Source organism: Myotis nattereri (assembly GCF_964212035.1).
Source record: "Myotis nattereri genome assembly, chromosome: 3".
Classification (NCBI taxonomy): Eukaryota; Metazoa; Chordata; class Mammalia; order Chiroptera; family Vespertilionidae; genus Myotis; species Myotis nattereri.
In genome coordinates this window covers 172,620,203-172,644,705 of record NC_138077.1, presented here as the reverse complement: position 1 = coordinate 172,644,705, position 24,503 = coordinate 172,620,203, and the positions used below count along the sequence as shown (strand labels likewise).

Genomic DNA, 24,503 nt, shown 5'->3' with positions numbered 1-24,503 from the left:
GTTTATAACATTCTACTTCTAATATAGCTTCTTTTTTTTTTATTGTTACTGAGGTTGTGTCCCTAAATTTCTCACTCTTCACCAAGAGACCATTAGATTAATAAATTCCATATGGTCAGGAACAGCAGATATATGAATGCTACAATCTGCCAGACCCTGGGCAGGGTGCCTCACACACATTTCATTCCTCTAACAGCCTATTAGGTGGTGGTTCCATCATTTCTCTGACGAGGAGTGAGTGTCAGTTGCACCCACCTGCTAGTTTTTCTCTTGGGAGCTCAAATTCAAACTTGTGCCCTCTTGTCACAAAGACCATGATTATTGCTTAGTCAGAGCAGAACCCCCACAGACTTCCCTAGAGCCTGTTCCCTTTTGTTTTATACCCGGGATTAGCCAACTTTTTCTGTAAAGAGCCAGATAGTAAATTTTGAAGGCTTGCGGGCCATCTGGTCTCTGTTGCAGCTACTCCACTGTGCCATTGTAGTGTGATAGCAGCCGCAGACTAGATGTAAATGAAGGAGCAGGGCTTTGTTCCAGTGCAGCTTTATTTGTGGGTGTTGAAATTTGAGTTTTATATAATTTTCAGGTGTCTTGAAATACTATTTTTCTTTTTTTTTTTCAACTTTCTAAAAATGTAAAAGTCATTCTTGGCCCTCAGGCCATATGTAGTCAGTCCGCATGCCCTTGCTTCCACATAATTTAATGAGCTTTGTGGGTCTCAGCGTGGCCCCAGTGCATTAGCTGCAGGTGACCAGCAGATGGGGCCCTCTGTTATCAGCCCCTTACTAAATTACATCACAGGTAAGAATCAATACTCATGATGACCAAACTTAGTTATAAAAAAAAAAAGAGACATCTCTGAAGACTATTATTTGTATAAGACTCTTGAAAATAACATTTGGCTGTTTTGATTTTTCAATGGGTTAGCTTTAGTCATCTGGAAAATGCAGATATGTAGAATTTATGCTAGACAAATGGGTATTAAAAATCGTTTCTGCCTGGCTAGTGTGGCTCAGTGGTTGAGCATGGACCTATGAACCAGGAGATCACAGTTCAGTTCCTGGTCAGGGCACATGCCTGGGTGGCAGGCTCGATCCCCACTAGAGGGCTTATAGGAGGCAGCCAATTAATGTTTCTGTCTCTCTATCCCTCTCCCTTCCTCTCTGAAATCAATAAAAATATATATTAAAAATCTTTTCTCAGCCAATAAATTTTTCTCTCCTAGCTTTTAGAAAAACCCAGTCTAAAACAATAGTTCCAAAAAGTAAATCTTTATGAAAGAGCAATAATACATACTTTTAACAAGCTTTTCATTTATGGAGCCAACAATTAATTCTTGAGTTGTGTTTACATAACACTTTTTTTTTTACTATGTATACATTTGGGATCATTTTTAGGTAATTGATTTTGCTTGTTTTTTTTCAGTTACATCATAATTTATGGTGTATTTTAAGATTGAAAATTTTCAAGCTAACATGGATGATTTGGGAAGGGGGTTAGTTATTGCTTTAATCTCAGAAGTGTCATAGGAATGTCATGTTTCATCTCTGGGTGAATGGGCAGGAATGACCCAGCCTTTTCCTCCGTGGTGCTTGGCAGAAAGAGAGTGAAAGGATAAGCACACGCAGAGCGTGCACTCTACAAGGGTGCGAGCGGAGCTTCGTCTCCTGCCCGCCAGCTAAGCTACTCCGTGTTCACTCCTTCTCCAGGTGGTTTCCAGGCGCCTCTGTCAGTGGATCCTGCCACGTGTCCCATTGTCCCCGGCCAGGAGATGATCATAGAAATATCCAAGGGACATTCGGGGCTTGGCCTCAGCATTGTGGGAGGAAGAGACACACCCTTGGTAAGTTTCTGCATGTGAAATGTAGCCACTGTCACAGAGTTACTCTTGAGCCTCATCGTGGCCATGTGTCACTTTATGGAAGAGTTTGTTTTTTATGGTATGGGGAAAATAAATAATTGTAAATGGGCTTGTAGCCATATTTTGGGCAGCTGTCAGATGTTTCTGAGTGTTTAATAGTCAGGATTTTGTCCATCTAGGATGCTGAATATTTTTTGTAAGTGCTTATTAGATCAACTACATCATAGCAGCATTTAGAACTATTATAACAATGTTCAGGATGGTGCCTGGATATACAAACTGTAAATATAGGTATGAACTGTTGCTGTTATCATCATCATTATTATTTAATGGAATGCTAGATAAAAGTATACATCAGTTCTAGCCCAGCAATTTAGCTTTGCTTTACTCTCACATGGTCTCATCCAGTCATAATTTTTTTTTAAATTGGTCTAGAATGTTAGTTTCTGCTTGGATGATAGATCTTTGATTATGTAGTACCTTTTGATTGTCACTAATCAGTAGTGCCATTAGAATGTAAAACATCATGGGTTTTTATTTCCTCAAGATGTGATTAATCAATGCATGTATATTTGAATAAGTAATGTATTCACAAAGTTAAATTGACACAAAAGGATATGAAGTGAAAAATAAATATCCCTCCTGTCCTTTTGCCCTAGGCTTGCCCTCTACCCCACCCCCAGCTTCAACCAGGGCCTCTCCTTAGAGACAATCACTCTTATTAATGTATATGGTTTTTTTAAATGAATATTTTGATATTTCTTTTGCCTATTTTATTTAGTAAGGAATAAATTGTATATGCCAGGTTTACAGATAACAATAACTATAATATGATTAATAAAATGATGTTTCCCATTTTGAGCAGGAATATAATGTTTCTGTGCTAGTAGTATCAAGGGATGAGAAGGTCCTATTCTGTTTTTCTGTAACAGCTATTAGACCCCTAAAGCACTAGGCAACCCAAACACAGTATGTGCTACAGAAACCTGGGTCTTAATGCCTTGCCCATGTTTCCTGGTCATGGTCCTTCTCTCTTCTGCTATCAGGCCCAACCTAGAGAATCCCGATGTTCTGTTCCATCCTACTAGTGAAGCACCTGAGCCTGATGTGCTCAGAGGCCAGTGTTTGTTTATTAAAACACTAGAGACCCAGTGCACGAAATCCATGCACTGAGTAGGGTCCCTAGGCCTGGTCAGCAACCAGGGCCAATCCATGGGGTGATCGGGGGGCCCCTGCTGGCACCCTCCTTGGCTGGCCTGGGGCCTACAGGTTGGGGGAAGCACCCGCATTGAGCACCTGCCCCCTGGTGGTCAGTGCATGTCATAGTGATCGGTTGTTACGCTGTTCAGTCGATTTGCATATTAGGCTTTTATTATATAGGATTTCATCTTCTTCCATTTGATGAAAGCTTGCTAAAAGCTTTTCTCCAGAGTTGAGGATAACTTATTTCCTGAATGATCTCCATTTGCCTCTGCAGGCAGGAACTGCTGCATGTGGCTTCCCGTATGCACTACGTTTTTCCATCAGCATGGATAGAAGTAGAAACAGCTAATTTAACTAGCTCAACAGCCAGTTTTAGCTCCCAGCCTTTTCATGGGTCTTTGCCTTCTTAAGGCTGCCGAACTTTTCTACATTTCTCATTGTTTGGCTTGGAATGCTCTCTATTATTGAGGAAAGGGGTAAACTCTTCCTTAAGTTTCCCTTTAAGTGACTTGATCTGGGCTACATTTTTTCATTGTATTTTTAATAAGGCCTCCTAATTATATGGGATCTGGTCTTCGAGCTGTTCATAGAAATGCTTTGGCCCACCCTCCAGCCAGCTCCTAATATGGACAGAAAGTAACACACCACCAACATAGCACCAGAGCAGACCACGTTCCCCGAACCTGCAATGCAATCCAGCCTCTCAGACCTGCCCCACTCCCCTCAAATTGCTCTCTTTCTGCCCTCTTCCCTCCCCACTATCCTCACCAAGATTCTTTACCTTCTATAGAATGTCTTGCCTAACTTCTTCAGCTTCTATGGCCTCTCCTCTTCTGATCTCCGAGCAGATGGTTGACTGTTCATTTCTCTGTTAGCTCTCAGTCATATTTCCTCTCGACCATTTATCAGCTGGGACGGGTTCCTTAACCTCTCAGAGTTCATTTCCTGACCCATGATCTATTAATGGATAATCTGTAATCTCTTACAGAGTGGCTAGGAGGATCGATGAGATGACCAGTATATGGTGCTTAGCCAGGGTGCCTAGCACATAGTAAGCAATTGCACTTGACATGTACCTTCTCCAAGCCTCAGTTTCCACGCTTAATAATCCTCACCCACTGGGTTGTGGTGAGGATCAGAGACTTTATAAACAGTAGGGAAGTATGTGTAGGTATTACTAAGGCCATTGGGGTGGTATTCAGAAACTACTGGTTGACCCTGAACATTGGGTGTGCCTTCCCTCCAGGGCCTGTTTTCTCATTTTCCTAAAGAGATGCTTCTGAATGTTTAATCATTACATTTGTATCAATAAAGCTACATTTGAAATGAGTCAAGTGTAGAAAAGTGTGTAGTGAATTCTTTCATAAGCAAAAAGGAACCTTTTTACTTCTTGCAAATATTTGCAAGAAATATAAGGAACCTTATGTATTTGCAAGAAATATATTTTTTGCAAATATAAGTCTCTTTATACTGCTTAAAATAAGGCAAAACTGGGTTTCCCATCGGAAATCAGAAGACTTGAGTCAGCATGTCTGGCCTAGCTGAATGAGTTTGTTAGCTGATATATATATATATATTTGCTTTTGTTGTTATTAATTCTACTTTGCCTTGTGTGGGCTGGTTAGAAAAGCTAAATAAGATGTGCCCACGCTGTTCGTGGGTCTTTAATATTGCATACGTTTGTGCTACTGGCTGCCAGGCTGCGGGCTTCTGCTGCTCCCATCCCCTCCTGCATCCTGGGTGTGAGGCTGCTTGTTAAATACTATGCTCCGCTTCTCTTGCCACCATGAGGCCACCAAAAATTGCCTTAAGAGCATCTTGAGGTCCATAATATATAACCCTGCCTTTTGATACTGTAAATCCCATTGTCCTTGGAAGGCTAAGCACCACTTAAAAATGAGAAATGGGACACAGCTTTTCTTTCCTAACCTCGGGTACCTCATCAAATCTGTAAGTTAGACTCACTGTAATATCTAGGCATGTCGTTTTGGTGAGGCTGAACAGCACGGGGTAGAAGGTGCACTAACAAATAAAACCATTGTTTATCACCATGAAGGTCTTTCTTTTTCTCTCTCCAAATTTTAGCATGGAACATGCAGCTTAATCAACACTCCAGGTCACATGATCCAGTCAGATCCTAGGAGGGCATCCAGCCAGCAGGAAGTTAGCAGAGCAAGACGAGACCATAGGAAAGGAAACTGTGGACAATGTTGACACTCACTCTCAAAAGTGCCTTTGCACTTGCCCTTGCGCATTTGATTATGTGGTGCATCCTTGCTCCCCTCCAGTGCCAGGAAAGAGCACGTTTTGCGTGCCCGTGACTCTTCTCAAGCATCTGCTCCAACCTTCCCAATTAGGGTTTCTGTTCCCTCTTTGTTGTTTGTCCAACAGATATTTTTGCTGTCTTGAGTGGAATTAAGCCTCTGGGACTTGATCTTGACACCACATCAGTCCTATCTGCTATAAATAGTGTCTCTGGAGCAGAGACAGATGGTTTCCGAGATCACAGAGGGAGATCTCATTTAGCATCCCAATGCATTTGCAGAAGGTCATCTAAATAGACCTTTTAAAATACCAAGATAATGATGAGGGTGAGCCTCCAGGAGGGTTTATGAGCACACCTGGACCCAATCCTCCACGATAAACCCTGCCTCTGTTGTTTTAATCTTCTGATGTGCTCCCAGGTCTGCTTTTGGTGAATATGGCTCTTCTGTGATAGGTTGCATATGTTTGCTCAAAGGCTGCCCTTTGCTTAGTGCTAAGAATACAAAATTGAGTGAAAAACCCTGTCTTCAAAGAGCTCACACATTCATTCAAGTTGATTCTACTGCTTTAATGTTTATGGTGTAATATAGGGAATCAACCAATGAAAAATCATAACAGGGGCTATTAAAACAGGGACTTCCTCTGGAAAGTAGAAAAAAGTAGAGCTTAGTACACACTGTATAGATTTAATTAATGTAGGCTAGGTTTTATATGTGTCTCACAAGCCAGTGTCTTAGTCCATTTGGGCCGCTATAACAAAATACCACAGACTGGGTGGCTTATAAACAACAGAAATTTATTACTCACAGATCTGGAGGCTGAAGTCCAAGATCAGGGTGCCAGCATGGTTGATTGAGGGTCTCTGGGTTACAGGCTTCTTGTTATCCTCTCCTGATGAAAGGATCAAGGGAGCGCTGTGGGGCCTCTTTTTTAAGGCACAGATCCCACTCATGAGGGCTTTGCCCTCGTGACCTAATCACTTTCCAAAGGCCCTTCCTCCTAATATCACATGGGACTTCAACTTGTGAATTTGAGGGGGAGACACAGCCAGGAAACCAGATCGACATGTTGCATAAAAGAGATAGTATATTAATTCATATTTTTTATTTCCTTCCACCCAACTATCCACCCATCCCTTCACCTTGTCTTCCCCTCCCTCCCTCTCTTTGGTCTTGGAATGGTAATTTGCATGAAATCTTGCAGCTCAGAGGACTTGGCCTATTCTGCCAAAGGAAAGACCAAGGACTCTTACATCTTACAACGAGCACACCATATTCCTCAAACCTCTCCCTGAAGCCCTCAAAGCCCTCTTCTCAGACACGTTTGCTTGCTGATTAGAAGGTGTTTTTTCTCCATTGTCCTCTGCCTGGGGAATTCTAGAGAAGAGAATAAAAAACTTAAAAAGTCCATCTTTTATCTTAGAGTTTTAGCAGACGTGAACTGTTCTTGGGACTGAACAGTAAGGTGGAGAAAGAACGAAGTAAGGTTCTTCGGGATCCTCATTCTGTCCGTTTCCTTTCTCTGGGTGTCATTTCCAAAGGTCCCAAACTGTAGACAATGTGTTCTGTCAACCCTCTCAGGCAGCACAGCGGAGTAATGATGCTGGCCTTGTGGCCTCAGAATCCCAGATCTTTAACTGGGGGCCCTTGGACAAGCAATTTAACTCTTCTAAGTCTGCTTCTTCCTTCATAAAATAGTGATGGTGACAAAATATACCTCGTGAGGTTGGTATGTGGATTAATTAAAATAAAGAATATAAAGAAAAAAAAGAATAAAAAGAATAAAAAGGACTTTTCCCAGTGCTTGTCTATACGGAGTTATTAGTTGTTATTATTATTATTATTAGTAGTAGTAGTAGTAGTAGTAGTAGTAGTAGTAAACAGTCATATTAAAGTAGATTCTTAGCTCCCTTCATCTGTGTCTTTGGTACGTTTCTTGTACTGTGAGAAATACGATTTTGTTTCTGACAATTAGATATTTGGTTTTTTTTAGCATGAAAGTTTTATAAAGTGATTCAGGAACTATTATTAATATGTATCATCTCATTTTATTCTCACAGCAACCCAATAAGAAAGGTTTATCACTATGGGAAAGCAATGTTCCCATTTTACAGATGAGGAAATTGAGGCACAAATTTAGTTAGGTAATTTCTCTAGTATTATGTCATCAGGGAAATTACCTAACTAAATTTGGTCCAGTTGGGGTTTACTTAGACAGTCTGATTCCAAAGCCACACTATTTGTGTCCCTTTTCTAGCGCTATACTATGTGTCATCAGTCTTCTGTAAAAGGGAGTTATCCATCTCCCCACCAGACCCTGAGCCTTGAGAACAGGCCTGTTTTATTTTATTTTGCATCTTTAGTACCCCCATATAGTGCCTGATACACTTAAAAACATGACTCTCTGACCAGCCTCATTGCACCACTCTGAATTCCAGCCATGCTGGCCTTATTCAGTTCCTCCTATGGGTCTTGCTCCCACCTAATGCCAGGCTTTTGCATATGCTATTAGATCTGTACGGAATGCTTCTCTGATCGATTTTAACTGTAGCTAGAGTACCCTACTCATTTCTGGGCGTGATTCTGCGGTTAACAAGAATGTTGTTGAAATCACAGCATTTGAGAAAGAATAGAACAGACTGGAAGAAGGAAGACCAAAGGGACAATGCACACCAAGGCTACCTTGATCAATTCAGGTGCTCCCAAGGGGGCTCATTGAAAAACAAATCTCACATGACTATAAGGAAGGACTTTCTGAAGGTTAGCTGACCAAAGGTGCCTGGGACAGTGCGTGCCCCATCTTGAGAAATATTTTGACAAAGGCAGGCAGCCACTCTGCAAGGATATTATTATTGTTAGGTTTTGCTTTTTAATCAGGAAGGAACATTTACATTTATAACTTTTTTTCAAAACGATAGTATAAGAAAATTCATTCTCTCTCTCTTTTATTCCTGTCTCACAAATTCCTTTAAACTGCAAAGCCTTGCCCTAACCGGTTTGGCTCAATGGATAGAGCATTGGCCTGCGGACTCAAGGGTCCCAGGTTCGATTCCAGTCAAGGGCATGTACCTTGGTTGCAGGCACATCCCCAGTAGGGAGGGTGCAGGAGGCAGCTGATCAATGCCTCTCTCTCATCGATGTTTCTAACTCTATCCCTCTCCCTTCCTCTCTGTAAAAAAATCAATAAAATATATATATATTTTTTTAAATAACTGCAAAGCCTTGCGCTTTTTTTTTTCTAGAGAATAAGGCATAATCATTGTTTTTGTTTTGTTTCATTTTATGGATGCTAGTAATTGCTATTACTTTTAGAAAGGTGGGTTTAAAAATATAAGCCCTAGCCCTAGCTGGTTTGGCTCAGTGGATAGAGCGTTGGCCTGCTGACTGAAGGGCCCTGGGTTGGATTCTGGTCAAGGGAACATTTTGAGCACCAGAATTAAGTTAGGGTTTTTCAAAATGCTGACACACTGGGCTCGATCCCTACTAGGGGGCATGCAGAAGGCAGCTGATCAATGATTCTCTCTCATCATTGATGCATTTACTTCTCTCTCTCCCTATCCCTTCCTCTCGGAAATCAATAAAAAAATATTTTTTAAATAATCCCTAGTTGCTATACTTTTATTGTTCTTATGGGTCTTGTCTCTTTGCAAGAGGAAAACAGTTAGATTAAGGTATTTGTATTCTTTTTATAGTCTTGGTACCATCCCATTATAAATTAGGCCAGTGGATTCCCAGGATAAATTTTAACATTTCCATATTCTTAATATCAAAAAGGCCTGGGATGTCAGATGCAACATATTGTCATTTCTCTCCAAGTTTCAAACCTGTATTTTTTTCACCACCTGATTTAGTACTATTGTAACTTGTTCTTATTAAACAGAAGTTCTGTAGGGCAGGTACATTAGCAGGAGGCATCCAGGTAGATGGACTCCCATTTCGATGCTATATGTGAAAGTTCATCCACCTAGAAATTGAAGTGAAGCATACAGTATCTGTCCTTTAGCCATACCCATATGTCAGGTTCTCATTTAACCCTTCACTATATTACTGCTATTGACCATGTAAATGTAGGACTGCAGCAATTGAAACCACTAGATAGTTGTTTAAAGTAAGCAGAATAGAAAGCTATTTCACATTTGATTAAGTGTTTTATTTTGCTATTCCCCTTCAAATGAACTTTGCACAGTCTATTTCATAAGGAGTGTGGTTTGCTTTGGCTTGTAATCTCCCAAAGTCAGGCTCCTTTTATCGTTATTGCTTAAGTCATATATTTTTACACAAAACATCTTATTACCTTAGTTTTATTTTAAAATCAAAGTGAAGTTTGCAAAAAGTCTATGAATCACACTGAAAGAATGTTAACGAATAATACCTCTGAATTTCCAGATTTGGACATTTCTGATCTTAAAGAATATAACTGTAAGCAAAAATATTATGCAAGCTGAGTAAAATTTAGATAAATAAGGACCAGATGGAACTATAGGGACTTATAAACTCTAAGGCAAATATTGTTCCATTTCCTTAAAATAAATCTATATTTCAGTATGAAAAATTATATTCATATTGATGAGTCTCAATTTTTTGTTAAATCAGACTTGGCAAGGAAACTCCATTTTAAGTAAATATAAAACAGGTTTTTGTAAGCTTGACTGAGGAAGCTTTTCAGAGTCTGAAAATGGGTAACGTTCTTTATATATTTGCAACAATTCTTTTTTTTAACAATTCTTTTATTAGCTGTTTTATTGCTGTGATTTTCATTTCATATTTTAGTTACCTGTAAATAGTGTGTAAGAGTTTGCAGTCTTGCATTTGAGTTTCAGGATAGCTTACACAGTCCATTGCTTTAAAACAAAACACACACACACAGAATGGTGTCATTGCTTCTTGTGTAACTGATCATTTAATCCTTATTTTTTTGTCAAACAAGCCACTATATCTATTGCTGACTTAATGCTTATTTATGTTGTCTATAGTTTATTTCTTGAGGATATTTCAGTATCACAAAATAGTAGGTACTGAGCATTGTTATCCATTTTCTTTTTCTTTGAAGGTTTGGTAGGTGCATATCTTCATACCTCCAAGCATATATAGGACAGATGAATAAATTGAGATTAGGATATATAGACTATCTCTTTGTTCCTTTTGTGACATAGTTTTATGGAATTAAGTGAAGTCTTGACTATGTTCTGAGATTCGTAGAGCATCTGTTTAGTGAACCCTAATTTATAAGAGTCTGATAGATAAATTTATTGGACTCTTGCTGACTTCCATTGTATAGCTACAGCCCCTTCAGGTTTCTGTTGTTTGTTATTTTTTTGTTAATCCTCACCCAAGAATATTTTTCCACTGATTTTTTTAGAAAGAGTGGAAAGGAGGGGGAGAGACAGAAAGATACATCAATGTGAGAGAGACACATCGATTGGTTACCTCCCACACTAGCCTCGACCAGGGCCCGGAGATAGAGCCTGCAACAGAGGTATGTGCCCTCGACCGGAATCGAACCCGGGAGCAGGCCCCTTTTCCAGTGAATATGGGGACTACCTCAGGGCTCTTCCTTCCAAAAAGCAGCAGCAAGCTTCCCCAAGGGTGGAGCAGGTGAGAGACTGAGGCACAGCAGCACCTGCATGGCACCATGGCTGTGGCCTGTGGCCCTGCCCAACCTGATGTGCCCACAGGGTCCCGCCCTGATCTGCCTCATGCCTTTCTGTGCTTCTGCACCCAGAGCTCATCCTGAGCTCGGCTTCAGATTTTCCTGGCTTTGGGAGCAGGCAGACCAGAGCCACCAGCCATTCGGAAACTTTTGCTTATGAAGACCCATAAAACCAACCAACACAAAAGTGTGCTTGACTTTTTCACAAATAGAGATGTTCAGGCATTTGAATAATGGCGCTTGATGTGAAATATGTTTTCTTATTAAAATATGAGATGAAATTTTAAAAGTAAAACAACTGTCTTCACTTTTTAAAAAACGCTTAAATAATTGGGAAGGCCTATTTCATTAGAGCAATTCACATGCAAAATTACTGATGGCAGTACTAGCAAAAGGGCCTCATGTTGTCTAGACCAGTGATGGCAAACCTATGACACTTGTGTCAGAGGTGACACGCGAACTCATTTTTTTGGTTGATTTTTCTTTGTAAATGGCATTTAAATATATAAAATAAATATCAAAAATATAAATCTTTATTTTACTATGGTTGCAAATATCAAGAAATTTCTATATGTGACATGGCACCAGAGTTATGTTAGGGTTTTTCAAAATGCTGACACGCCGAGCTCAGAAGGTTCGCCATCACTGGTCTAGACAAATATAAACTTGGAACGGCTCAGATTTGGAGTAAGCGGAGTCCTTTTGTTAGCAGCGGGAAAAGGGCACCAGATGTTAGTCTCGGTTCAGCAACCTCAGTTCTTGAGCTCTGGCTGAGAAGAATTCAGAACCAAGACTCATATTATAAGAGAAAGTTTATTTAGAAGCCACAGAGGTGGGAGAAGTGAGCCGCAGAAGAAATGGCTCAGAACACAAGTTCCAGCAAAGGAAGGGCCCTTGGGGCTTAAGAGAGAAAGAGTTAGAGAAAAATTGTTGTATAAGTTGGGCTTGGAAAGGGAGCTAGGAGGCCAGGTATTATAATTGTGGAGTGTTCCAAGTTTGTCCTGTGCTCTTCTCTGTGTCGCATCCTTATATAGTAACTCAATCTCTCTCTCCCCTTCTCTCCCTTCCTTCCTCCCTCCCTCCTTCTGCCTTCCTCTTTCCATCACTCCCTCTCTTCTCACTTCTCCCCCTTGGAATTATTTTCATCTTTTTAATGTTAGACACCTTGGCTCTGATGATTAAAGCTTCTTGTCCATAAAAAAAACCAAAAAACTAATTCTCATCCTTGGGTTAATAACCCACTGCCTACTGTGGCAGGAACAACAGGGAACTGCCGTTGTTGACATGAGTCCTGCCGTCTCTATTATAGATAGCATTTGTCTGCATTTCTACCTTTATCCCCTTGCATATTAGGCTCCTAAGTCTTGTTGTACTGTAGTATCACCAAAGAAAAGCACCAGTAGGAAGTACAGCCAATTCTTAGTATTCACCGCAATTATATTCTATTAAATTGCAGCAAACACTGAATTGGTGAATACTCACCCACTGCTTCTAAGGAAATACAGAATTAGATTCCTCTGAGCCTCTGGTCACAACATTTTCATTTGTATTATGGGTGTTTCTGTTTAAAGATGCCTTACTTAATATATATTGTTGATCACTGCCATTGAACTCATGGCCAAAGGAGGTCAACTAACACATGTATTTTCTCCTTAAAGTACATCACAGCCTTCTTGCCCTTAGGAACATCAGACAGCACTTTAGCCCTGTTGTTGGGGCCATTTTAAACAATTAAATCACAAACAAAAATGCAAAGCAACTGGCACTAGAAAGACCACAGAAGGATGCTTACAGTATGAGAACTGAAACAAGAAGCCGAATGTCACCTTGTTCTACCTTAGCTGGGAATGAGTGAATCTAGCTACTCAAAATTGTCACCACTCTGTGACATGTCCACGAATGACCGCAAAAGTACCAAGAGCATTCATTTAAGAGTGTAGGTGAATTTACAAATACAGAAACCATGAACAATGAAGATTGTACTTAACTTAAATCAGAAAAAAAATATATTCAGGCACAGGGCTCTTGTAGTCTGGCTTAGATTTTGGAGCATTCAAATGGTCCCGTGGGCCCTGACCGGTTTGGCTTAGTGGATGGAGCATCGGCCTGCGGACTGAAAGGTCCCAGGTTCGATTCTGGTCAGGGGCATGTACCTTGATTGTGGGCACATCCCCAGGAGGAGGGGTGCAGGAGGCGGCTGATTGATGTTTCTCTCTCATCGATGTTTCTAACTCTCTATCCCTCTCCCTTCCTCTCTGTAAAAAATCAATAAAATATATTTTTTTTAAATGGTCCCTTGGACTTAGCCCTGAGCAGTCATGACTTGAGAAAGAATAACCTAAAATATCCTTGTTGCATAATCTCTCTTGAAAAGAAGCAACTAGTTATTTTCTGGGCTCACCATAATAACAGGAAAATTCAAAATTAAAATATGGACCACTGCTGGTATCATTCTTCTTTAGAATCATGAATTTTGATCACTCTGACACATATGTATTCTTTTATGTACCAAATATGCCCCCTTAAACCTTAGATATATTAGTATTTGGGCCCCTCATTAGCAATTATTCAACATCTTTTGCCTGACCCTTTGCTTGACATTATATACGTCATCTCATTTCCATCCTCAAACCCTGCAAGATAGGATTTATTTGTTCCACTTTACAGAGAAAGGAACATTGGTTTGGAAAAGTTAAATAACTTAATAGAAGTATCACAAAGCTATAAGTGGCAGAGCTAAAGTGTGAACATGGGTTTATTGGCTATAACCAGGACTCTTCCTATCAGACATTGCTGCCTTCCATTGTTTACAGGCTGGAAAATTCATCTAGCTGACCTGATAGAGTCTGTAGTAGATTAAAATGGACCACAAATTCTATGATGCTCTTTCCTGATTCATTGAAATTGATGTGGTGTATTGACTTGCTTTGGCCAATAGTAGTGAAAGTGGCATTGTGTGACTTTCATGCCTTGGCCTGGAGCTTAGCTCTTGTCCTGAAATACTGCCACCTTGCAAACAAGCTTGGACTGGCCTCCTGGCGGATGACACACCATAGAGAGAGAGCACATGGAGGAAAAGGGGCCCAGCCATCCCACCTAAGGCCCAGACAACCTGACTCACTCTCATGTGAGAGCCCAAATGCCACAACATGGAGCAGAAGAACTGCCCAGCTGAGCCCAGCTCAAATTTTCAACCGACAGAATTATGAACAGCCCTAGCCAGTTTGGCTCAGTTGATAGAGTGTTGACCTGCCGACTGAAAGATCCCAGGTTCAATTCTGGTCAAGGCATATACCTCAGTTGCAGGCTCCTCCCCGGCCTAAGCCCTGCCTATGGGGCATGTACAGGAGGCAACCAATCGATATGTTTCTCTCACATTGATATTTTTCTCTGTCTTTCCCTCTCGCATTCTCTCTAAAAATCAATGGAATAATATCCTCGGGTGAGGATTAAAAAGAAAAAGAAGAATTAAGAACAAACAAATGGTTAGTTTTTTTTATTTAAGCCAGTAAGTTTTGCAGCAAAAGATAACTAATTCAAAGTCTGACTCAACCCCATATCTTACTGAACTCTCTTAGCCTATGAGAGTTGGGATTCTTCTGGTTTGCCATTTAGAAGGAAGTCTTATTCCTAGGCAGGGCCTAAATATCCGTGTAACTCAATGGCTTTCTCTACTTCACTTTGCACAAGGTATGAGTCCATAGTGGTCTAAAATTTTAGAGCTGGATAACTTTAGAAGTCACATAATTCGACTCTGTGTTTTAATGATTATATTAAGCATCATCAACAAAGTGATTCATGCGGAACCACTTGCAAAGTTGGTTACATGCAGAGCTGTCAGAAAATTTAACTCCTCACATCCCCAATCCTTGGATCCTGCTTCCACACTTTACTGCCCTTTTTCTTTCTTTTTCTCAAATTACATTCTAAGCCTATATAGTAAAACCCTAATATGCAAATCGACCGAACAGTGGAACAACCAGTTGCTATGATGCACACTGACCACCAAGGAGCAGACACTCAACACAGGAGCTTCCCCCTGGTGGTCAGTGTGCTCCCACGGGGAGTGCTGCTCAGCCAAAAGCCAGGCTCAAGGCTGGCTAGCGCAATGGTGGTGGAAGGAGCCTCTCCTGCCTCTGCAGCAGCACTAAGGACCCCTAAGGGGATGTCCGCCTGCCAGCTTAAGGAGTAGGCCTAAGCCAGCAGGCGGACATCCCCCAAGGTGTCCCAGACTGAGGACGCAGGCCAGGCTGAGGGACACCCCCCCCCCCCACACACACACACACACACACCCCAGTGCACGAATGTTGTGCACTGGGCCTCTAGTTGAAATATAATAAGGATGTTGGTTTTCTTTTTTTGTTTTTTTTTTAAATATACTTTATTAATTTTTTTACAGAGAGGAAGGGAGAGAGATAGAGAGTTAGAAACATCAATGAGAGAGAATCATCGATCAGCTGCCTCCTGCACATCTCCTACTGGGGATATGCCTGCAACCCAGGTACATGCCCTTGACCGGAATCGAACCTGGGACCTCTCAGTCCGCAGGCCGACGCTCTATCCACTGAGCCAAACCGGCTTCAGCGATGTTTGATTTTTAAAGCATTTGTTCACACGGATTTGGGACAGAAAATAATAATGTTCTAAGACTCTCATCCCTTTATTTATATAAATACAGTTTGGAGCCTATCAACTTTGCTCAAAGTGAGATATACTTTAAGAGTTTTAACTCAACACTTTAAAAAAACAAACAAACAAAAAAAACCTCTCCACTACAGTAGCCATCACAAATCAGTAACTTAAAATAGCTACACAATTTTTTTCAGCTTAGAGTTGAGTATAATTTTGGTTTGTACAGCATTGGACTAAAATTTTACTATCCCACTATTTATCACCCCTCATCAGCTTAGCCTTGCTGCCAAGAAGGTAGTCAACTGTGTATAACACCTGTCTGTACTATTTCTGAACACTGATGGCCATAGAGGCGAACTCCATTAAATGATGTTTAAAAGTAGCATTATTGCCTGGCCCGTGTGGTTGAGAGTTGACCCATGAACCAGGAGATCACAGTTCAATTCCCGGTCAGGGCACATGCCCAGGTTGTGGGCTTGATCCCCAGTAGAGGGTGTGTAGCAGGCAGCCAGTCAGTGATTCTCTCTCATCATTGATGTTTCTATATCTCTCTTCCTCTCTCTGAAATCAATAAAATTATATTTTAAAAATGATGAATTAATTAATTAAAGTTGCATTATTCCTCTAAAGCCGCAAATGTGAACTATGATTTCTTCCAGAGGAAAAAAGAATACCCAATTTATTTATAGTATTTTAATACTTCTTTTGGCCCTCATGGGTCTTTCTTGTTAGGAGGGCTTTTTCCTGTAAAACAGGAAAATAAGACATAACACTCTTTTTGGATCATGGGTAAATATGTTCTCCACCTAAATGTGAAACTTAATGTGAAACCTTTCCGTAGTTAAAATGTCCGCTAGGATTATTTTGTGGGGAGTGAGGGCAGGAGCTTTTATGAATATGGCAAAGATTGGTCAATTCAGAGTAATCCAAATTAAGTAAAACAGGCCTAGAAGCAGTAAAATTAAGCCACATATATATAGTCCTTAATAATACTCTCTACCATATAATTCTTTATCAAAATTTTCTCCTAAGATGCTTGTTAAAACAATCCACTGAATATCTAGAAGTGTAAACTATAAAATCTCATTCTGTGGAAATAGTTCACCTACACAGGATGCTCACTGATATCCTTCAGCCCACAGGAGACCCTTATGTAATTTTTCTAACACATGGCTTCTTTAAATGTTATGGGCCAATTGTGACAACAATAAAATTGCCTTTTGCTCCATGCTTGATGTGTTTATGAGTTACTTTATCTACTTGTTGGCAGCTTGAACAATAAAGAAAATGGTGATTGATAGGCCGAAGTGTCTGATGACTTTGACTCTGCCTAAGGATACATTACTGCATGTTGTGAAATTCTTTTCTAGCAAGTCAGAGTCTAAATCCCCCTGGAGGAGTTTACCATTTTTGTGGGGCTCGGTGATAATTAAGTCCCTCATAGTTGGCTCCTTTAAATTGCACTGTGAGCTACCGTAAATCCTCTGGAAATTCAGGTGGCTTTCATATCCATGTGTGATGGGTGTGCTTGTTGTATATTACCATCAGAAGCTTGGTAGGGTTAGATTAAGATTATGACGTCCTGGCTGGTGCTGCTCAGTGGTTGAACATCGACCCATGCTCCAAGAGGTTGCTGGTTCAATTCCCTGACAGGGTACATGCCCAGGTTGCAGGATTGATCCCCAGTAGGGGGCATGCAGGAGGCAGCCGATGGATGTTTCTCTCTCATTGATGTTTCTATCTCTCTCGATAACAACCAATAAAAATGTATTTTTATAAAAGATTATGACATACCAACCCTCTTCTTTCTGGGTCATTTTGATACCATCTTCATTCTCCAGCCAAATTTTCGATAATCATTTAGCAAACATTTATTGAGTGCCTACTCTGGGCTTGGCATGGGCTGCAAAGAGGAGTCAGTTGGAAGCAGCCTCTGTTCAGAAGGGTTCCACTGAGAATGGGATGTGATATAGAACCTAGATCCATGAACAAGCCATTGTGATATTGTGATGGGTTCGATAATAGTAGGAGATAGAGCAGTGATCCACGGGAAGGGTTGATCAACTTCACTGGGAGAGAGAGTCAGAAACAAGTCTTGCAGAATAGATAGATGTTTCTTGGCTGGCTCAAACCAAGGAGACGGCAGATAAAAAGGAGTGTGATCCTCAAGCATTTGGTGCTCTTTGTACTTTCCACATTTAGATATATAGAATGTCTCTGTAAAAATACAAAAGGAACTTTTAATAGGTTTGTTTCTAGTTAGGGAAATTGGGTGGCTGAGGGATAGATGCTGGAGAGAAACTTTTCAATGTATACTATTTTGAATCTAGTACCCTGTACATGTATTATCTACTATATTTAAAAATAAATAAGACCTTACTCTTTTAGGAATGGATACATTAAAACAACAATTCCTTAAACAATATGATGAATTTGCTTTCCACCTTCTTCCTGGGTGTCTATTTCTTTAATGGTATCCATAATGATGGGGGAAAAATGAATTTTTCTCAGTTAAACCTTTTTTAGACATCAGCTGATGAGGGAGAAGTTTGTAAGCAGACAACTTTTCCTACATCTCTAAAAATCCTTCCTGATCCTTCTAATTAGGGAAAACACAATATTTGAAAGATTCTCTAGCTCACTGATCAAATTCTTCCCTGTGTCTAGAGTTGGCAAGTCAAATGAGTAATGTAGAGTGTCCAGAGGGAAATTGTTAGTGTTGTCTCAGGCAGTAAGTAAACAGATCATCTCACTTAAATTTCTATTGGCCCAGTCAAAGTCACATAACGACCAAGAGGAAATTAGTTTTGGGTATAGTTGGCCATCTACAAATGAGTCTCAAATCTCTATACCATTAATTAGAAGAAATATGTTTTTCTTGAACTGGACAACCTTTTATTTTAAACACTAGAGGCCCAGTGCACGGGATTAGTGCACTGGTGGGGGGCATGGCCTGCAGGGATCAGTCCGCTGTGGGAGTGCTGGTCAGCCAAGTGGCTGTGGACCTGCACGTCCGAGCAGCATTCCCACTGTGGGAGTGCACTGACCACCAGGGGGGCAGCTCCTGCATTGAGCGTCTGCCCCCTGGTGGTCATAGCGACTGGTCAACCAGTCGTTCTGGTCATTCTGCCATTCAGTCACTGGGCTTTTATTATGTAGGATAATTTTTATCATTGTATTTAATGGTTTATAACCACTCATGTAGAAAAAAATCATTCAATGAATACTATGGGTGCACAGATTGAAAAGATGGACAGGAGGAAAGAAGGAAGGGAAGAAGGAAAGGAGTGAGAGAGGGAGGGAAGGAAGGGAGGGAGGGAGGGAGGGAGGGAGGGAGGAAAAGATGATGGAATGAAGAGAGAGAGATTCTATGTTGGGGTGGGGAGAGGGCCTACCCATTGTGCTTTGTGTCAAACCCTGGTCATGTACCAACACTGGCAAGAGAGATCCACAGATCATCACCCCACCTCATTAAGCCAAAGGCTTCAATTTTCACTTCCACAAGTCATCTTTCTGTTCACTCTCTATAAAATGATCAGCTCATGCCCTCAAGGCTTTTGCTATTGAGTTGAGGAGACAATATTTCAACAGAATTGATGCCATATGGAAAATCCCAAGTCAGCTTTTATACAAGTGCAAAATGAAATATTCAAAACAGATGAGAATCTTGCTATAGTGGCAGGAACACAGGCTTTGGCATTAAACAGTCCCAAGTTCAATTTAATCTCTCCTACTTGGAAGCTGTAAAGACTTGGTCAAGTCTAAACCCTTCTGAGCCTCTTTTTCCCCAAGTGTAAATGAGACTAACAATATTGAGGTTGCTTGGTTGTTACGTGGAGTAAGTGGCTACAAATGGGAAGTGTGTAGTATCTTTGGTACCTATTGTTAAATAAGTGAGATGTTACTGCTTCCTGGCAATGTGCTGGCACTGTGTGTAGGTAGTATTGTTAAAACCATATGAAAATGAGGATGCTAAGGCCTGGGGAGGTCTTTCCAAGGCCCATGGCCAGAAGTAGCAAGGCCAGGATTTGAGAAGTCTGACTCGAGAGGCCTACCTCATAATCATTTGTCTCTAAAGCCACAAGCCAGCAACCCAACCCCAGGAAAATGATTATTAGACTGCTACTAGAATGGATGACTTTTAGAAGTCATTGGTGTGGGTAGACAGAGCCACTGAAGTATTCTAGGGTGGAGGAATGTTATTTAAATGCACAGAGATAGGAAGGGAGGAGAGTGGGAGAAAGGGCCCTCAGAGTTGTACCAACAAGCAGTTTTGTGTGAAAGCTTCAGAGCATTAACATTTAGGAAGAAATATGAGGAGATAAGATGTGTATCATCAATTCCAAATTTTTTATTTAAAACAATGAAAGTCAGTCTTTCATTAATGACCCATTATTTCACCTAATCAACAATTTTTCAAAAGCAAGAAGTAAAATTTCTTAGATACTTTCAATTACCATGTACATTCAGTGGGCCCTGATATTATGCTAAGTGAAGTAAGTCAGCCAGAGAAAGACAAATACCATCTGATTTCACTTATATGTGAAATCTAAAGAACAACATAGACAAAGGAACAAAACAGAAACAGACTCACAGGAATAGAAACAGCTGATCATTGCCAGAGGGGAGTGGGGTTGGGGGTCTGGGTAAAAGAGGTGAAGGGATTGAGAAATACAGATTGGTAGTTACAGAACAGTCACAGGGATGTAAAATACAACAGAGAGAATATAGTCAATGATACTGTAATAACTGTGTATGGTGCCAGATGTACCATCTTAATGTAGCCTTGTCAAATAGATGCTTTATATATCCCAATCTAGTATCTTTTTTATTTTTCCGCCCTACCCTATAAACTATATAACTTTTGAAGAATAAATCAAATCTGTTTTTCTTTTCAATTCACCACCCCCTTTCCAATTTAACTGTTAGTCCCCTCTTACCTCTGTCACTCCCAGTTAATGCAACTGTCCAGAACCACATAAGGGCACGTGGTAAGAAATGCAGACTTTTTCTATCAATAGTCATAGCATCTCATGTTCTCTTGTATTTTCCCTGATAACTTTAAGAGAAATCAGAGAGCAGTCAAACAAAAGGAAAGAAAGAATGGGGAGTTTTTCGTACAGAAAGACTTATGGCCCAAAAACAGATCATTGGCAGTGAGTTCAGCATTTATTTGAGACTATTAACAGTATATTTGTTTTATGTATAATAGTTCATTGAGCACCCAGAAAGTATATAAGAATTCAGACTAACTTTTATGGAATAAAAACTTTATGGGGTCTTTTCCTTCCTTTTGAGTATGAATGAAGGGAAATTTCCCATTTGACTTTCGTAATGTTCCAAGATCAAAGGGGTGTATGCTGAAAATTAAGCTCTGTAAAAGCCATGAGTAGTATGAGTCCAGTCTGATTCTCCCCATCCAGTGACAATGGGCGCTTGACCACCAAACTGAAAACCGGCGTGACATAGGGCATTACCGGGAGCTTGCGTGAGTTTCTCCCCGCATTGCCTTCATAAAAATGTCCCTTGGTGTCATCTTAGCAGTGTTACTGGGATCACCTCAAGCCACTGACCCAGCAAGTTTCTTCAAAACCATTTCCCTGGAACAGTTCAGAGGAACAAATTCTTGGCAGTGTAAATGCTCCCTGGGCCTGGAAATTTCATAAGTCATTTACAACAAAGAATGGTCTAAATCCATTACGGCACAGAGTCTGAAATGTAAATTGTCTGGATCACGGAACCGTTCCTGGCTTTTGGGGGCTGCTTCTCTCATTGCTATCATAAAGAATGTTTTCAGAACTGTATGGTGATAAAATAAAATTATTTAATATTGTGAAGATATTTGGAATCCAGATGGGTCATATGGTTATAGACCTCTTATTTTCTTTTGTTGCTTCTCTATTCAAGAATTTATGTAGTCCTGGCCAGTTTTGCTTAGTGGTTAGATCCGAAGGGTCTCAGGTTCGATTCCCGGTCAAGGGCACGTACCTCTGTTGCTGTTCCCCAGCCCCAGTGGGGGCATGTGTGGGAGGCAACCAGTTGATGTGTCTCTCTCAAGTCAATGTTTTTCTCTCTCTCTCCTGCTCCTCCCTCCCTTCTGCTCTCTTTCTCTATAAATCAGTGGAAAAAGTATCCTTGAGTGAGGATTAAAAAAAAAAATTGTGTAGGAACCTTCTTTTTTTAAGGAGTAGATTGGTTGGATTTATTTTCCTGTCTTGTTTATGATATTTTTTCAAGAAATATTTCATTTCTTCATTTACTTAATGTCAGTGTAATTCTAATTCTGAAGCTCCATACTTCTGGACTAAAGCATAATTCAACCCAGTCATTTTGGCAGCTCATGAACTCTCAGGGTTCCTGTTTCTCCAAAAGCTCCCAGACTTGGCTAGGCCCCTGCGGACACTGTCATCAGTCCACCCTGGTAATCATCAAGCCCATAGGTGCCCAAGCCTACATGATCTCTTCAAGACTAGAAGTACCAGAAGTCCTGCAGCTTCTAAGCCCCCATGTTTGGGACATAGGACTTCTTTCAAGATGGATCATTATACCTCAAGCCTGACCCCCCTTGACCATTGCCTGCAGGTTCTTGAACCTTGTGTGTGTTCTGGGGGATTGGGAAGCAGAGAATGGGAGGGCACCAGGCAGCGCAAGGATTCAATCCTCACTTCTCATGGAACCCACAGATCTCTGTTTCTAGTCTCCTCTCAAAAGCTCTTTTCTTCTCCCAGCGGCCTTCTAAGACACGTAGCGTAGTCCATTCCACAACATCTGTTCAGTCAGTTTTATAAACAACAGAAAGAACCAACGACCTGGTTGCTTCCATTTTCAGCTCCACAAACATACCCAAGACAAGAAATTTCAAAGCTTACCTACTTGCTCGATATGAAGGAGAAAAATTGTGTGAATAAACTCCATTTTGAATATTTTTAAAATAGTCTCCCCAAAACATAAATTTGGGGTGTATACTAGTAGATGTAAATTGGCCGGAGGGATCCTGATGAAACCATTGATGGTGGTTGTCTCTAGGGAGTGTCTCCGAGGGCCTGGTGTGGGAGGCATTCTTCTTCAGTGTTTGTTTGTTTTTGTTTTTTGTTTTGTTTTTTGTTTTGTTTTGTCCTTCAGTGTTTACTGTGATATTTCTTGAGTCCTTTATGGTACATGTTATTTTCATGGTGATAAAAATTTTAAGATGATTAATTTGAAAATATACAAATTATTTTTTAAATTCATTAACTATGAAACCCTTTCCTCAACCAGAGCTTACCTCCTTAGATACTGTCCTCATTTTATGACTCAGAATTCCTGACTCAGAGTTCAGGAGTTAATTTGCCCAAAATTCCAGTGGCAGAGTCAGGATTCGAACCTATAGGTGTTTTACACTTAAGAGCATGAATGCTCTTTCCCTTACTCCATGCTCTGTCCAGGGCCAGTTCATTCCACTACGTTCTTTCCTTTAATTGCCCAAGTAATGAGGACTGACAACCCCCATTCATCAGGCCACACATATATGCCAAATCCTTGAATACCAATAAATACCTGAAACCGTGTTTCAAAATATACCATAAAATATAAATAAGAATGACACATAGTTCACCTCAAGTTCCTACACAGCAGCAATGTTCAGAGTTTACAGTAAAACACATGGGGGAAGTTTAACTTGAAATATTAGGCAAAGCCAGGCCTAAAGGAATGAAATAATAAGCTTAGGAAAAATTAATTATACCTCTGCATATGTCATAACTGTGTATTTTGTTTATCTTTAGGTCAAATAAAATATCACATTATTAGCAAATAGCAAGTTATGGATTGCTGCCTATGGGTTGGTGGTTTGTTTAAGGAAGCATTTGTGGTTGTTGAAAATTAATAAGAATTTATCTTTTATAGGATGCTATAGTTATACATGAAGTCTATGAGGAAGGAGCAGCGGCCAGAGATGGAAGACTTTGGGCTGGTGACCAGATGTTAGAGGTATATGATTATGAATTTTATTTTGTACCAACACAGGGTTCTTTACTAACCTTAACCCACAAAATCCAATTTATATATTTGCTATCTTCTACTCCACTATATCCTCAATTATTTCTCTCCCATTTAAGAAAACATGTACTTATTTTTTCCTGTTTTTCATGCACACTGAATAAGTATCATTAGAATCATGACAGATTATAAATCTAAATCTTTCTGTGAAAACATTTTTTTTAATTCAAGGGAAAAGTACTATTTATGGTTCCCTAATCTTAATGTCAAATGAGACTATGTAGTATTACAATTAGATTTTTTTTTTGCCTCTCTATTATACCTTCCTAAATTCCCTCCTAAAAGTGCATATACATAAACATGCACACCTGACATTTTAAAGACTTTGCTGTAGCTGTAATATTTTCTTATTCCTAATAAATCTTGAAGTCAAATGGAGGCCCATGCCTTGCCACGTTTGTTTTCTAGTTGGTGGAAATGTAGAACCTTTTCCCGTTAGGTGGCATCTGGTACTTATTAAGAACTGAAATGCTTAACTTGCCTCTTTCAAATGGACTCGCATTTAGCAAAGGGTTAAAGCCTGTTAAAAAGTGCCAAGGCAGGCAGTGTCTGAGAAGGGGAACGGATGAATGGAAGTCAATGCCCGGCGTCCTGGTAGGTGGAACGAAAGAGCTTTTCCAATGGTGTGAAACCTGTAGGCAACATTTATTTCTTCCATTGGATGAATTTAATTGAATAGTTAACATTTTATGGCGGGCATGTGCATTTTTGCTTTGCAACTTTAATATTTACGACATTATGAATGACATCAGAGCATTTTATTTTTCCCTTTGGTGGTTCAAGTCTGCCTCCCAAGATGAAACCAGAGATATAATTAAGGGCAGAAAATATAGGCAAGAAGGAGTTAAAAGAGGCC

At 40.3% G+C, this 24,503-nt stretch overlaps 1 protein-coding gene across 1 annotated transcript in view; it reads left to right on the top strand.

Annotated features, from left to right (window-relative positions):
* Positions 1–24,503, top strand: part of PATJ (PATJ crumbs cell polarity complex component) — a 304,927-nt gene that overhangs the window by 234,385 nt on the left and 46,039 nt on the right. The window contains exons 34-35 of the mRNA XM_081087464.1: positions 1,710–1,843; positions 23,495–23,578. Of these exons, the coding sequence (XP_080943590.1) occupies positions 1,710–1,843; positions 23,495–23,578 (218 nt within the window). The remainder of the gene's footprint in view (positions 1–1,709; positions 1,844–23,494; positions 23,579–24,503) is intronic.